This window comes from Lampetra planeri, chromosome 49 (assembly GCF_965212315.1).
Source record: "Lampetra planeri chromosome 49, kcLamPlan1.2.h2, whole genome shotgun sequence".
In the NCBI taxonomy this organism is placed as follows: domain Eukaryota; kingdom Metazoa; phylum Chordata; class Hyperoartia; order Petromyzontiformes; family Petromyzontidae; genus Lampetra; species Lampetra planeri.
This window is the reverse complement of record NC_136155.1, coordinates 6,448,170-6,463,430: the sequence shown is the minus strand read 5'-3', so window position 1 is coordinate 6,463,430 and position 15,261 is coordinate 6,448,170. Positions and strand designations below refer to the sequence as shown.

The 15,261-nt window shown below is 45.0% G+C and overlaps 1 protein-coding gene across 2 annotated transcripts in view; it reads right to left on the bottom strand.

Moving 5' to 3' along the window:
* Positions 1-15,261, bottom strand: part of LOC144733914 (regulator of G-protein signaling 8-like) — a 163,853-nt gene that overhangs the window by 83,891 nt on the left and 64,701 nt on the right. The window contains exons 12-15 of one of the 2 annotated variants that reach the window (XM_078615921.1): positions 13,311-13,350; positions 8,884-8,948; positions 6,624-6,707; positions 5,407-5,527 (exon numbers count right to left, since the gene is read on the bottom strand). In XM_078615921.1, the coding sequence (XP_078472047.1) occupies positions 5,407-5,527; positions 6,624-6,707; positions 8,884-8,948; positions 13,311-13,350 (310 nt within the window). Of the gene's footprint in view, positions 1-5,406; positions 5,528-6,623; positions 6,708-8,883; positions 8,949-10,012; positions 10,192-13,310; positions 13,351-15,261 lie in introns of those variants that run through there. The other variant, XM_078615922.1, reaches the window with a different exon arrangement.

The following is a 15,261-nucleotide window of genomic DNA, read 5'->3' as shown; positions in this document are numbered from 1 at the left end:
ACTTAAAATATGTCTTTTACAAAATTCGAAATAATTACTCATCCCAATTCCAATGGAACTATTTCAAACACTTGGGAGTAGGAAGGTTAAATAGAATAATACATTTAGACATCATAATAAACTTGAAAATGGAATGAACGATAGTTGACAGAATCAAGGAATGCACGCTGCTATGGTACGGTCTAAGTTTATTTTGTTTAACCAGGTAGTGAGACCTCAAGAGACCAGGATAGTATAATATGCCAGCGTGACATGGCTCACCAAAATGACAATTGACACAAATAGAAATCAGAGCAAAAGCAACCGTGTTACGGAAGGGTTTAAAGACAACGCACAAACATGAATAAAAAAAAATAAACAATTCCTCGATTGAAAGTCGGCTCGGACAGATTCATTATAACGGATCAAACAGGAATTCTGCAAAAGCAATGGCAATGTTAGTGGAAGGTAACAGAGGCAGAGGGCGACCGGCAACATAAAGCAGCAGGTGGGGATAAGACGATGATCGTCAACAGTGGAGGACTGCTGCTGCTGCTGTCAGAGAAGTTCATGGACCCAGCACCCTCCATAGAGGGGCTGCGACAGGAAGACAATACAAAGGAACTGAGCGACAATCAAGGTCAAGAGGTCACCACGGCCAATGCCGTTGATGCCACTGTACCTCACCATCACCTCCTTCCTTCCGCTCGCTAGATCCTATAGTTGTTGCAAAGTCGGCATCCAACTTTCAGAGAGTGCTCTTACGCTATCCCGCTATCTGGCTTTAGGTCACTCCCTTGGTCACTGAAATGTGTGTCCACTCCCAGTGCCTGTCACCATTGTATTATGGGATTGCATTCATATTGCATTGTAGGCTCTATGTATGTATGTTGAACTTCTTTCGCACCACACAAAGCCAACCGTGCTCATCGGTGCGGATCGCTAATCGTACTAAAATAGGGAAGAACCGATGCCGCAGTGGTGAGCGCATTGCGATACGAAACTCACGGCCTGAGTTTGATTTACGGCCGTGGCTAACGTCAGCAACAAGCAATATCCGAACAGGTCTCGTACCCCACCTTAACCAACCCAAACTGAGCAGAATGGTGAAGTATGGTCAAACATACAACCCCATGATTTACACGGCATGGGAACGCCTCCACCTTATCATCAGATTGACAAAGGGCTGTAAGTGGTTATTTTCAATTGCAAGCAAAAATTGATACCATTTCGATTAATAATAACTTTCGGATTCATAAGGCACCTCAAAGTAACTACATCTCAAGATCATAGATGCTGCAGGGGAAAATGAATGCTCACCCATTCGTCAGAACGTGTTAGGGTCTTAGTTACTGTTACTGTCTTATGTTTAACCCTGCACTTGCTTGCTCATGCCACTGCTGGGGAAAAGGGCCTCCACTAAAGGAGGAACTGCACAAAAAAAACCTTTTTAGGGAATTCTGTCCGACCCTTCATGCTGGTCTGACATATTTAAAGTTGTCGGAGTATGCACACTTCACCCCACCACACACGACTTGCCGATCGACTAAGTGCGGTGCACCCATTTAAGTATTGTTGCAATTATTCAACTCCCATGATGGGATATTGAACACCGACGACCTCTAGGTTGCAAGGCCAGTGAAGCTAACCATTATACCATGACAGCATCCCGTGTCTCATGAGTGCCCTGTTCTTCACTTAAAGTCAAAGCATATCCCCATGGTCATATGAGCACTCCAGTGTTCATTTGCCCCGAAATTCTGAGCGCGTGTTGGAAATTCCATATTCCTATGGATGAGAAAAAGCACCAAAGTGGTGCTCATTTAACTGACCAGACAGATGATCAGAATATGAACCTTCTGGTTGAGAGTGACCTGCACTGCCACAGTGCCACCTGGCCAGGTGCTGTTGACTGATTACAACAATTAATTAGCGTAGGAGCTTTATCGAAACATGCCTGCCTAAATTAGAATGGGTATTAAACTGTTAATACATAGTGCAATTGAGCCTTATTTTTTGATGTCAAGGTCTCCATACAGGAAAGCTCTATTAATATGCACACAAAGCTTGTGTACAGTCTAATTTCAGAATGAAAAACATTCCCTCCCCCCCCCCTGGTATTGTGGCAGGCAGGGTGAGTACCATTGCCGGGACATCTCCGTTGGCAAAAGCACTCAGACGTCAAAGCGAATGTAACGAAGCCATCACATTTGTCGCACGTTGATGCAAATCTTCCGCATCAATACTTCCGTCCCAGTCCTCTCGTCGATGTCACCGCGCGCGCGTGTTCGAGACGTCAAGTTGATTTGTTTTGGTGTTCCCGACTTCAATGAGTTGGCACGCGTACAATGCGGCATAGAGAAGGAAGATCATATTAGATGTAGATAATAGAGCAGGGGGGAGGGGAATAACCGAGGGAATGACATTTATTGTATTTGATGTTCCAGAGCTCAGGAAGAACCGACGATCACAAATTTAAATAGATCAGGAAAAAAATCCCACAATCCCCACTTCCTACATCGGCGGGCTTCCGCTTTTAACTTAATAAAAAGAGGGCGAAATGTTTATCAGTTAATTTCAGCACACTTCCTGCAACCGCTGCAAGAGCATTAGAGTATCCTGTTGGTCACGCAGGAAAAAAGACGCGTGTAAAAATACACGGGATGACCAGGGTGGGTGGGCTAACTAACAATGAAATATGGAAGCTGAGGATGCGACCACGTGCAGTGGCTCTCTTCAAAATTAGGCCTCATTCCATGAGCGCTTTGGGACTCGTTTATAACTCAAGTAATAAATGATGATGGTGATAATGATGATGAACTAACATGCGTTGCAATTGGCAGTGTACCAAAATTGTAAGCAAAGTAAAACAAGGAGGTTTTGTACCTCGGCAAAACAGTGGTTTGGGAATCGTTACTAGCATCCACAGATGTCTCCTTAACCATTACGTTCATTGCATCGCGCGCTTGCAAATGCGCTTCTGCGGCCGTCTGGAATGCTCTTCCTTCCGATATTAGGAAGCCCGCTGGAGCTACACACCTATTAATCCAGATTGAAAACTAGTTTCTTTCGAACTGCTTTTTGTGTTTAGTTTGCTGTCCTCCCCGCCACACCTCCAAATAGCACGGTTGGTTACGCACGGTGCAAAATAACTTCAACATACACACGTACATAGTACAAAAGACAATGTAATTAGAATGCCATTGCCATTGAGATGGCTTTTGTAGTCGACACCCGGCCCCTAAGGTCTCTTCTTGCAAAATCTCACCATCTGGCTTATTTTTTTTTACATCGGTCTCTGACCTCTGAGTGTCATGCCAAACCCTGTCTCAGTAACTTGCCTCCCCCTCCATCAAGTAAACACTTAGAATTGAATTTTTGTAACGTGCTTTATTCACTCTAGAAGGGAGATGACAACTTTGGCAGTGCTAGGAGGAACCACAGACATGTGGGTGAGCCAGCAGCAACAATTTCCTGAACTCTGGGGTCCTCTCTGTATGAAGGTGCTATCAGCCAATTGATGAGTGTATACACCTGGGAGGAAACCGGAATGCCCGGACAAATCCTATGCAAGTGAGGGAGCAACACTCTATCCCATACAAATGAAACAGGTGGAGTTCACATATTTGCTGGACCAGATTCGCCTGGCAAGCCAGGAGAATGGCACCTTGACGCCCACGGGAAAGGGAGTTTCAGGACGGCTGTGCGATCAACCAACCCTCGCTGCTTCCACAGTGCTGGACTAGAGGCGTGCACGTAATGTGTGGTTGACCCAGTCAAACGTCTGACCCACTACAAATCCTCTTCCTGATTATGTCTAAATTGCTCTCTTAATGCATTCTCTGCCAAACTTCCACGTTGCTTAGCCTACAATACCAAATAAATAAATAAGCGTACTTCTGTTTATCTTTTCACGTAAAAAAAGAAAACATTTTTAGTGCGTGAGTCCATTGACCTTCTGCTTCTCTAAAACAAAGTTACTCGGCAGCAAGCAAACTCTGGACCGGCTTTGACCTTTTGGGTCTCATTAGTAGAGTGAAGATTGTCAAACAAAAACTGTTGGGCTGACAAACATCATTCCTCGGAGCACTTTGCCTGCATAGCAGGGCAGTGTTTAGGCCAAAAGCACACAAAGCCAAACATTCATTCATTAGCGAAGCATATAGTTTAGCTAAGGCAAGGTGCAGCCCAGCAATGGCTTACTCACGTCACTGCTGGCAGAAAGGGCTTCTACTAGCGGGAGTTCGAGAGCGCACCTTCTAAAAAGTAAATTGGGCCTCGTGCACCATGTTGACCAGACCTCTTGGATGTGGTGGGACTTCCAACTTAGTGATTGCTCACCGTATATAGAACCCACCTGAAAGGGAGTCTTCGTGATTTTTGTTATAAAATATAAAAGTAAGATCACAACCAATATAACAGCTGGTTTGGCCATTGTCTCATCATGTCAATTATGGGACTCCACTAAAAGTGGGACCTTACCTCACCGTGCATCCGGCAGTGTGGACAAATGTTTACGAGTGCTGCCACCAGACGACAAGCGCTGTTTGCGGAGTCCAGCATTTAAAACCCATCACTTCTCCCTGGCCTATCCTATTGCTACTCTCTGGCCTCCAGCTATGAGCAGGTATACCACCAATATCACTCCCCCAAACCCTATCACTACCAACACTCCTATCACTACCCCAACCCCGATCACTACCAACACTCCTATCACTCCCCCAACCCCTATCACTACCCCTATCACTACCCAAACTATTATCACTACCACAACCCCTATCACTCCCCAAAATCAAATCACTACCCCAACCTCTATCACTACCCCAAACCCTATCACTCCCCCAAACCCTATCACTACCAAAACTCCTATCACTACCCAAACTATTATCACTACCCCAAGCCCTATCACTCCCCCAAACCCTATCACTACCAAAACTCCTATCACTACCCCAACCCCCTATCACTACCCCTGTCACTACCACAACCCCTATCGCTTCCCCAAACCCTATCACTACCCAAACTCTTATCTCTACTCTAACCCCTATCACTACCCCAACCCCCATCACTACCCCAACCCCTATCACTACCCCTATAACTACACCAACCCCTATCACTTCCTCAAACCCCTATAACTACCCCAAACCCTATAACTACCCCAACCCCTATCACTTCCTCAAACCCCTAAAACTACCCCAAACCCTATCACTACCCCAACCCCTATCACTACCCCTATAACTACCCCAACCCCTATCACTACCCCTCCTTAACCTCTCCCGCCTATTCTCTGAAATGTCACCATAACTACACCACTACCACCACCACGTTTAATCACCAAAGTCTTTATTTCAACCACTATCATCTTACGTGCAGATTTGATAACTTTTGCAAAGCGCCTTATTCCAGATAAGACATTGTGCGGGCACTCACCATGTTCGGGCTCGGGCAGCCAAGCGGAGCACAGGTACACGGGGTTTCTCAAAACCAGGAACTCATCTCGATCGTTTCTCTGAGCCAGCAGCAGCAGGTCGTTGTAGACGAACAGACGCACCTGCAAACGGCATCGTCACTCTTTCACGGATCCGCAGTCGTTGCAAGCCTTGACAAGGCCCAATACAGGAAGACCACTCCACACAATCCTGGCAATCGCCTGATGAAGCTGCTTTCAATCAACAGTGGAATGTCGTCGAACTCAAATTGCAAATGTTGATATGAGCGCTGCTATTTGCCGATCTTATTATATTATCAGTGCATTTCCACACAATAAATAGCTGTTGTTGTTGGAGCCATTATTGACAGATACACGTGATTAAATTGATACATTTCCTGCCACTTGTGGATCACATCCATGAAAAAAACAGACGATGCGATTTTTTGCAGATTTATTGGGGCTTTGGATATTAGATGGTGTAGGTAAGTGGGGCAATAAGAGCCATTTGATGTGTGTATGTATGCATGCATGTCATTGACGTCATGGCACACAGTGAAACCTTATAGATAGTCCCCGAGTTACGACGGTCCGACTTACGATATTTCAATCTTACGATGGCAAAATAAAAAATAAAATAAAAAATTAGCGCGGCAGTCAAATGCAGCAGCGTACGAGGCACGATACGTTCAATGCATGTTAAAAGTTTTCATAGCAGATAGGATTGTTTCTTGAAAAAACTTTCTATTAAATTGCAGTTCATATAGGTAGGCTAAGAATTTACCTTGTTTTTTTACTTTACATTTTACTGTACAATACAGTATTGTAATTAATAAATACATACAGTATATAGTTGATACAGTACGGTACTGTAAATTGCTCTGTTTTTCTAAATTATCACCATTCTTTAAGACTCCTGGGTAGACACCCTAGGCCATCTTCGACTTACGATATTTTTGACTTACAATGGGGTCGTCGTAACGCATCTCCATCGTAAGTAGAGGACTACCTGTAGTTTGAAGTCATATGCTACATTCTGCCGCTCGTCAATCCGCGAAATGGCATTGATAATTATCTTCAATTTTAAACCCAACTCCGTGACGACTGACATTTTCACACGACCTCCAAAAACACGTGATATTTTCAAGCTACAAAAAATATTTACGGAAAGTGGATGCTTTCATGTCAATGTGATTGTCATTTAATTTCCTGTCCTCACCTTTTGTACATCCTTTGACGACTGTCTCCAAAGCACGTCATCCGAGAGGCAGAGCGTGCGCGCTTGCTCGTGCAGGGCTATCGGCTTACACGTCACCAAACGAAACAGAGAGAAAGAAGAAAAATCACAGGCACGAAAGTGGCGGCACGCTTCAAGCGACATCATCACGGGCGCGCGAATGGCGCGTAACGTCCATCGCGTTGGTCGGAATTAAGAGCGAGCCAGATGTCGCCCGGAATTTATCGGCAAGCTTTCGTTAACCCTCTGATGAATTTGCCCGGTTTCCTCGGACAGTATCACAACTTTACACAAACGTTACATTTGCACTGGATCAAATTCACGAGAGTTATCGTGATCCCGTGGTACAGGCAGACGGACAGAGGAACCAACACACACAGACGTATCTAATGCATTAACGCTTTTAAATGTTTGATTTTAAAAAAATAGTTCCAAAGGATCGTTTTAAGGGAATTTGTTTACCTCCAAAATCGTGTTATTGACAAGTACTGATATGAGCGTTAATGTTAATTTTAGTTTCCCGTCTGCATAACAGGTTCGTAGATAGGCAGACCATTAGCAGATCTATGCTGGTCAGACATCTTGAAAGATTTGGGAGTATCCACCCACACTTTACCTTACCACATGTGACCTTCAAATCGAGTAACTATGCCGTACCCCTTTATATTCTTGGGTGGTCTAAGGTTGGGGTTTTAAGAAACTTGCTCCCATTGTTTAGACTGCCGTGCCGGGAGATCGAACCAAACCGAACCGACGACCTCTGGATTGCGAGTCCAGTGATCATGAATGCATTAGTGGAATAAATATGAATACTTTGTATCACCTCACATACTGTACATGTGCAGGATGACTGAAGACTCTGGGCCAACATAGAAAGAGTGATGATTCAAGAAGCGACGACTGTTCACTTAAAAAGTAAAGTCTAACAAAATAAGAAATACCAAATCTGATAGCAAAAGACAGCCTTGACAAATGTATTTCAGATGTCTATTTTTTTGCGTGTCATAACCGAGAATTGAAAAAATGAAAGAGACATTCACAGAAAGCTGGAGGAGACTAGCTCTAACCACACCTCGTCTCGCAGTTCCTTCCACACGCTGTCACAGTTACAAAATCACGTGGGGGAGAGCACATTTCTAGTGTCAAGCATGCCAATGTCAATCGTTTACAAAGAAGAGAGTCTCACCGGGTCTCAAGGGTATTTTAATGAGGGTTCAGTCTCGGAATGTTTGACCAATACATTTAATGAGGTTTCGCCTTGTTGGGAGGAAAGCAGAGAACCCGGACAAAAACCCACACAGACTAGGACAGTGTTCTTCATTGCAAGGCCCACAGGCCACTGGCAACCCCTGGTGCCCTTTAGTGCAGCCCCTGACACACCCCATCGTGCTGTCAAACCCAAAGGTTTCAAATGTGTGGCGGCCCTCGCACACAGATGTCTTATCGGCAAAAGCGGCCCCTTTCGCATACACTACTATACACTATACCATACACTACACTATACACTACACTCGGGGGTGACATTCAGCATTGCCAGCCCCTGGCCACACCTCGCATTCACAAGCCTATGATGCTGGACAAACCCCGGTGTCAACTTATCTAAGTAAGAACCAGGCTTAAACCGGCTTGGCTTCCCAATGTCCGATGAGATTGGCTGCCTTTCAGTGTGTTGTACGGGTAGTTTGAGGAGCTAGACAGAGAGTCCTTCTGGGTAAGAATGAACGCTTTGGATTTTCAAGGAACCGCATGCATTGGATTTAATGGGGCCGAATAAGAAAAATGTACAGCTCAACCGAGGTCATTCATTACTTCCCGTGTCAGGCCACAGACTTTCCGATCACCCCTCATATGCAGCAGTATTTTTTACATGTGGAGCCTGTTCGGTAATCCACTGCTGGATGAAAGTATCCCTACCCCTTTGCAGGTCATGTTTTTTTTTTTTGCACAAACGTAATTCACCACGCTGGTCAGTTGGGTGGGGGGGGGGTCGGAGAAGGGTGTGGACCAGGACCGCTTCAGCTGACAATCGCAACCAATTGTCAGCCGTAGTTGGGAATCAAACTCAGGTCGTCAGCTTCCTATTGCACAGTGTGCACACAAACCGCTGTGCCACCCACCGCTCGACCTCATGCAGCATGACAGAAGCCAAGGAATTCTCCAAATTCTATTTGCTTCATTGCTGTAACTCGATTTGGTAGTTTTGCTTTCGTCACTTTGGTGACCTGGGTTGCTTGTTCTCTACCTGTACAGAGAGTGGGAAGACGATGGGCTTCTGCAGGTCATTCCCCAAACTTTGAGGTGCGACGCCTGCAACACACACACACATTCAGTGTAGGTGCTTACAATCTCACCCACAGAACGCTGGCGATACCGAGTGGAACAATGCGGACGTCCAGAATGAACACCTAATTCGAGATTCAAACATCACACCTCCTGGCTTTGATATTCCTCCTCAAAAACACCACCGGTGGTCTAACCATCAACCGCTTCAGACCATCCAGAGGCCGCTGCGCACATCTCCTCCATGAATGGGAAATTAAAGAGATGCCACAGTGGTGCATGTGTGGTCATACAATCCAAACGGTACACAATATAGTAAACCACTGTAGTCTGCACTCCCTCAAAGGAGGAATAGCAAAACTACACGAACACTCTGCTGAAGCCATGTCGTGGCCAGCAGACCTCGAAATTGACATTTAGCACTTGAACATAGTGCCATGCGCAGGAATTGCCACAAAAGAGGTCCACACGTTAAAGAACCACGTCTATTCATCAAGCTGTACATTTTACAGGCCGGAGTGTCACCAGCACAGTAATAATTTTTTTTTTGGCGCGGAATAACCAAACTATTGACCATATAACTTCGCAATGTATTTGATATGTACATATGAAGGCGGTGTACCAGCAATTCACCAACTCGCAGACAACACAATTTAACACAGCTTAGTGACACCACTTCGCCAATAAGTACTAATAATGGTCTTGGTTTAAAGACATTTAACCCAGTTAAACACGTCGGCTTTCGCGACCAATATCATCCATAATACAGGTTTTTTGGGTTAGATCGTGTAAATATTAATGTGTCATTAAACCCGCCACCACCCGACACAGCCAATTAGTAAGATTTGTCACTTCAACAAAACATTACAACACACCAGTGTGCTGTACTAGTGACGAATTGGCACGTTCCGTTTACGTGACAAACCTTACTAGTTGGCCTTGTCGGGTGGTGGCAGGTTTAACGACACATTTATATATTTAGGCGATCCAACCCAATAAAACTGCATTATGGACATTTAACCCACAAACATGCCTGCATGCCCAGCGGGATAACAAGCTGCTGTCGTCACCATCGCCATCATCGAGCTTACCTGTGCTCAGCTCCGTCATGCTTGCTGAATTGTATGGATTCCTCAAAAGCAAGAAGCTTGCATCACCACTACGAACAGTTATGAGCGTGCCCTGTGTGCGTGTGTGGGCTGATTTGCTAAAAAAATTAACCCGTAAAAACAAAGTTTTTCACTATAAATCCTTTATATGCGTGGCGGCTAGAGTCCTCTCGTCCTCTGGCTTGAGATGGCTGTCACCTATGGGTCAGATGATTGCCTGCCACCATTAAGCAATTGGTAATTAAATATTTTAAAAAATTTCCTAAAAAGTGGAAAATTTTGGAAAAAAAATTTCACGAAAATAAATTGTCACGCACAACGAGTCTGTGTGCAAAATGTCAGCTCGATTGGATCACGGGAAGTGGGTTAAAAAACGACTTAAAGATTTGCACGGTCGTAAGCGCGCAAGCAAGCAAGCAAGTGAACTTAATATAAAGGATTTAAAAAGGAAAACTGTCGGGCTGATGTCAGCTAAATGTGCTCGATAGCCAGACACACAATAAGGCAGCCAGCGCTGTGGCAGCAAGCGGCACTTGTGACATTTATATCTCGGCAGCAATGACCTGACGTCAGGCACAGATGCTTCCTGTTCAAGAGTGCAGTTCTCTATGTGCCCATGAAAGAAAGGCATGCTATTGTGTTGCGTCTCCTTCAATAGTGAAGTGTAATAAACGTGTATTCATGAAAACTGCGTTCCTTATCGGAAATGTTATTAACATCGTGGTTTCTTTCCGCTAAAAATAATTGCGTATATATATTTTTACAAGTGTTTCCACATTTACCAATTTGACCTAAAATAGAATCTCGATTGCATTAATATTTTACGCGATGCTGCCCCGGTGCAACATTTAGCGCAGTGGCAGTGTTGCAATCTAGAGGCCGCCGGTTCTATTCGATCTCCCGGTGCGGCAGCTGAAACAACGGTGCGCATTTCTTACAATGAATGGAGTGCAACACAGCTCGTGAGGTGGTGGGGTAAAGTGTGGGTAACTCCCACCTCTTCCAAAGACGTCTGGCCTGCGTGGAAGAGTAGGCCAAATGTCGTCGAGAGGGGCTCAACATGGCTCCTACTTGTAGGAGGCCCTTCTGCCAGCAGTGGCATGAGAACGTAATTGCAGGGTCGCGCTTTGAACTTCAGCTAATATTTCACGTGAGCAATATTTATTGTAAAACATTGCAATTATGGAAGGTGCAGATTTAATCTACGCATATTTTACTACAGGAATCAGAATGACTATGCCTCCCTTGGAAGCGACTTATTATCTGGCATATTTACCCAAATTTAATCTTAATTTAACAAACCTATGCTCAACTACCAATTCAAACAACTAAAAAAAAAGAAATTTGAAAAAGCTGATTAGGATTGGTGTATGAAAAGATTTTGGTGAAATTAGTTTTTACTTGGGCCAACGCGTTCTTGTGGCCCATATGGAAAATAGCACGTGTGTTCCACTAACCTAATTTGCACTACGTTGCACTTCTTCATTTGGTCTTTCCATTGGAATCATTTAGCAAAATGGTGGTACGGGGTAAAGGCGCAACCGTGCAATTGCAGCTCATGCGACTGCTGTCGGTAAGGCCTCCTCAAATGTATCATGAAGAGCAGAGTTGACTCCGCACTTGGATTTCAACTCACACTCTGAGCACAGGAGCACTCGGTTTGCTCATAGAACATCACAAAAAATGCGTGCCAAGGTAGCTAAGTGTGCAGGAACCACACGGACAATTGAAAAAGGTAAGGGTGCAGCTCTGTAATTGCTTTGCTCACACCACTGCTGGCATAAACTATTAACTGAAACTAAACTATTTCTATTTTACCAGGTAAGGCCCACCGTGCTATATAGCTCTTTTTCAGAAGCGACCTGGCCACAAATGAGCTGAACAAAGTGGCTTATCACGTGGACATTTATTGCAGCCAAATACTATATAAACGCGTGTCTCTAAATGTGGAGGGAAAAAACAGAGGACCCGGAGAATAATCCACGCGACAATAGGGAGATCAAGCCAACCCCAAATATACAGGCGTCAGGATCGGGATCGAACCCACGACCTCCTTCTAGATTTGAAGTTTTTGTGACTACAAGGATTCATACTCTTTGTTTTTTTCGGTAAAGTCACGTAGGTAAAAAAATTAAATAAATTAAATCACGACGTTTCGGGCGCAACACAAGCGTCCTTCTTCAGGTGGGGACAACTTAGCGAAAGCACAACCGCTTACTTTTTTACCTACGTGACTTTACCGAAAAAAACAAAGACCACGACCTCCTGTATGCTAGGTGAGGTAGTTAACATCTCCTAGCCACCGTGGCACCCTATAGAGACCTCCACTTCAGGAGCTCTTCTGTCAGGTATTTTAGTCTCCCCCAGAGGTCGCAAACGGGTTTTGATTCCTTACCCGTACCCGGCCGCACCAGGGTCGCAAACGGGTACCCGTACCCGTACCCGGCCGGGTACGGGTAGCCGGGTATCGGGTAGGGTATGGGTATCGGGTACCCGGTTGCGACCTCTGGTCTCCCCTTCCACACTGGCCAGACGACCTGTAGAGGTGTGAGTGCGCACACTTTCCCTCACCATACCCAACACACCGATCATTCAGTGAGGACTACAAATCCTCACGGTTCGCATTAACTTCGAAGGTTCACAAGCGTAAAAAGCCCAAAAAATAGCATATCGCAATACTATATTTCTTAAAGCAGCAATTGTTACTCATGCTTGTCTTAAAAAAATTGTAATGACACTCCTTTGTTAATTAACTGAGTGTTGAATGGCTCCCTATGCCGTGTGAGTCAGGGAGGGGATGTTGTTGAACCATACTTCACCATGCTGGTCAGTGCAGGTTAGTAAAGGTGAGACATGAGATATGTTTAGTTTACTGATTATTCCAACAATGGGTTCCTTGTCTGGTGGAAAACAACAGCAATGTGTATCATGTACTGGACACGAATCGCATGTCACGTGAACGCAGGTCAAGCTTATTCTGGACTACAGTCACATTAAATATATTGATGTTAGTTGGATCACTCACCACTTAGATTAGCTGAATAAAATCCATGTCGCCGGGTTCATAGCGCGGTGCACTAACCACTGCAGCCAATTATTCAAATTAGATTACGATGTAGAATGACGGTGTTCTGATCAAACATCCACAGTTATGGCAATGCATAAAGGAATAAACTGCCCAAGCTGATCATTATTAAGCATCCGCACGAGACAACAACAGTCACGACGCCACCATTTCTCATCTTAAAGCAAGAGAATGTTACACCGAGCAGACACTTACCGCGCGCACTGCCGCTTGCTCTGCCCGTGCATCGGAGCAGCTGCAAGACACCGAAAAACAACAGAGTCACTCCTGGTGCCATCGTCTTTGACAACACCCACAGGCATGACCGACAGGGTCTCCGTGTCAGCCGCCGAGACGCTGGCTGTCACATATTTGCTGCTACACTACAATTGCACACAAGGGTGGTCGGTGGTGGGTGGGGGAGTTCTCCCCCCATTTCTCGTCCTTCCACTTTCCTGGACGGCCACTCGTGCCAGGGTCGTCAACACGCAACGTCGCTCGCAAACATCACCTTGCAGCGCGCCGAAGCGTTCGCTCGCCCTCAAAGAACGACTCAGGGGGGGGAGGGGGGGGCATGGGGAGGAAGCGCACCAGAGGTAGCCATCTGGTGAGCCGTTATCAAACCCCTCACCACCGCCCCCACCTCCCAAGCTCTGCAGTTCTCTATATATGAAGGTGCTTTCAGACAATTCATGGGCGTAAACACACGCCGAAGCATTGCAATGTGCGCACATACGTAGGGGAGGATTAACGTCGTAAGATTGGTCTACGGACTTTCGGGTAAATGGGGTTTGCGAGCACCTGTTGAAAAACCCGACATTACACACGTGGGAGCCTTTGTCGTCGATCAGCCCTCACACATGGCCACGTTTGTTTACTCATCAGGTACTCGATTTATTTGATGCTGCATTGAGCCATTAGATTATTTGGCACATGACAAACTGATACTCATGTCAATATATTTCAATTCACGAGCAGAAATGCAGCCAAATGAAGTGAAAACACTGATTTACTGTGACGGCTCTTCCATCCAGTCAATGGTGACTCGCTATACTTGGCAGCCTGGATTAATCGCAGGTGGCTGAAACCTCGATTTAATAACAAGACCTTGGAGGTGCGGACTTGGCATTGACCTCCGAGTCAAACCAGCCACCATATGCTCACATTTCAAATATTAGTATATGGAGTCCCCATTGTTTGAACAGCAATGTGTAAAAAATATGAAGCGTTCATTCAGTCGCCGCCAGATAAAAGGTGTCAACTTTGAATCTGCGGTGACCTTGTGCAGAAATATGCTCTCGGAGTGGAATGATTCAGCCCTCCACCCCCGTGATGAGATGAACTGTCACGATTCAGGGTTAAGCGGTTTTTTTTTTGGCAATGTAGTGTATCTAGCGGCCACTAGTGGATGCAAGGAATACCATAACCAATTAAATATAACAAAGACACATTTAAAGCCATTTATTCTTAAAAGCATGAATTGAATCACGTGTCGTGGACATTACGAATTCATCTTCATCGATTATTAATTGCATCGTTACACTTAATACATACGTATGAAGCTATTAATCTTTTTACGTGTTTTACATTATTAATTTTTCACCTGTGTATGACAGAATAATAAATGGTTTTCACATTACTTAGAAGGTTTATGTAACATTATACTCACGGGAACTTTATTTTCGTATTTCCTAAATCTCCGACTATCAAAGCTAATTTATTCACGCATTAGTCGATTGTGCCTGCAATTGGGCTTAATTACAATTTCATTAAAAACCCTGAACCCTGCGAATCAAAGTCAAAGTTGCCTGGAGTGGTGCTTGAATTACTGAGATGCTAATTGTTTTGTCTTCTGTATTGGACACGCACGCATTCTGCTTGCCATTTACCGATTACAACAACGACAACTTTGCTCGCAACGCCAATGCCATGCCAATTCATTCGCTTCACTTGCCATGAATGAATAACGTTCGATTAATCATCGTGAATTAGACTGCAGGGGAACGGTGTCACAGAGGTTAGGGCACCGCTCTACGGACCTGACCACCTGAGTTCGATTCCTGGCCACCTGAGTTCGATACCTGGCCATGATGAACAGCAGTGGCAAGTGATGTCTACCGCAGATCTTGGGCCCTATCACTTGACTAGCCTACACTGATCAGTGTGG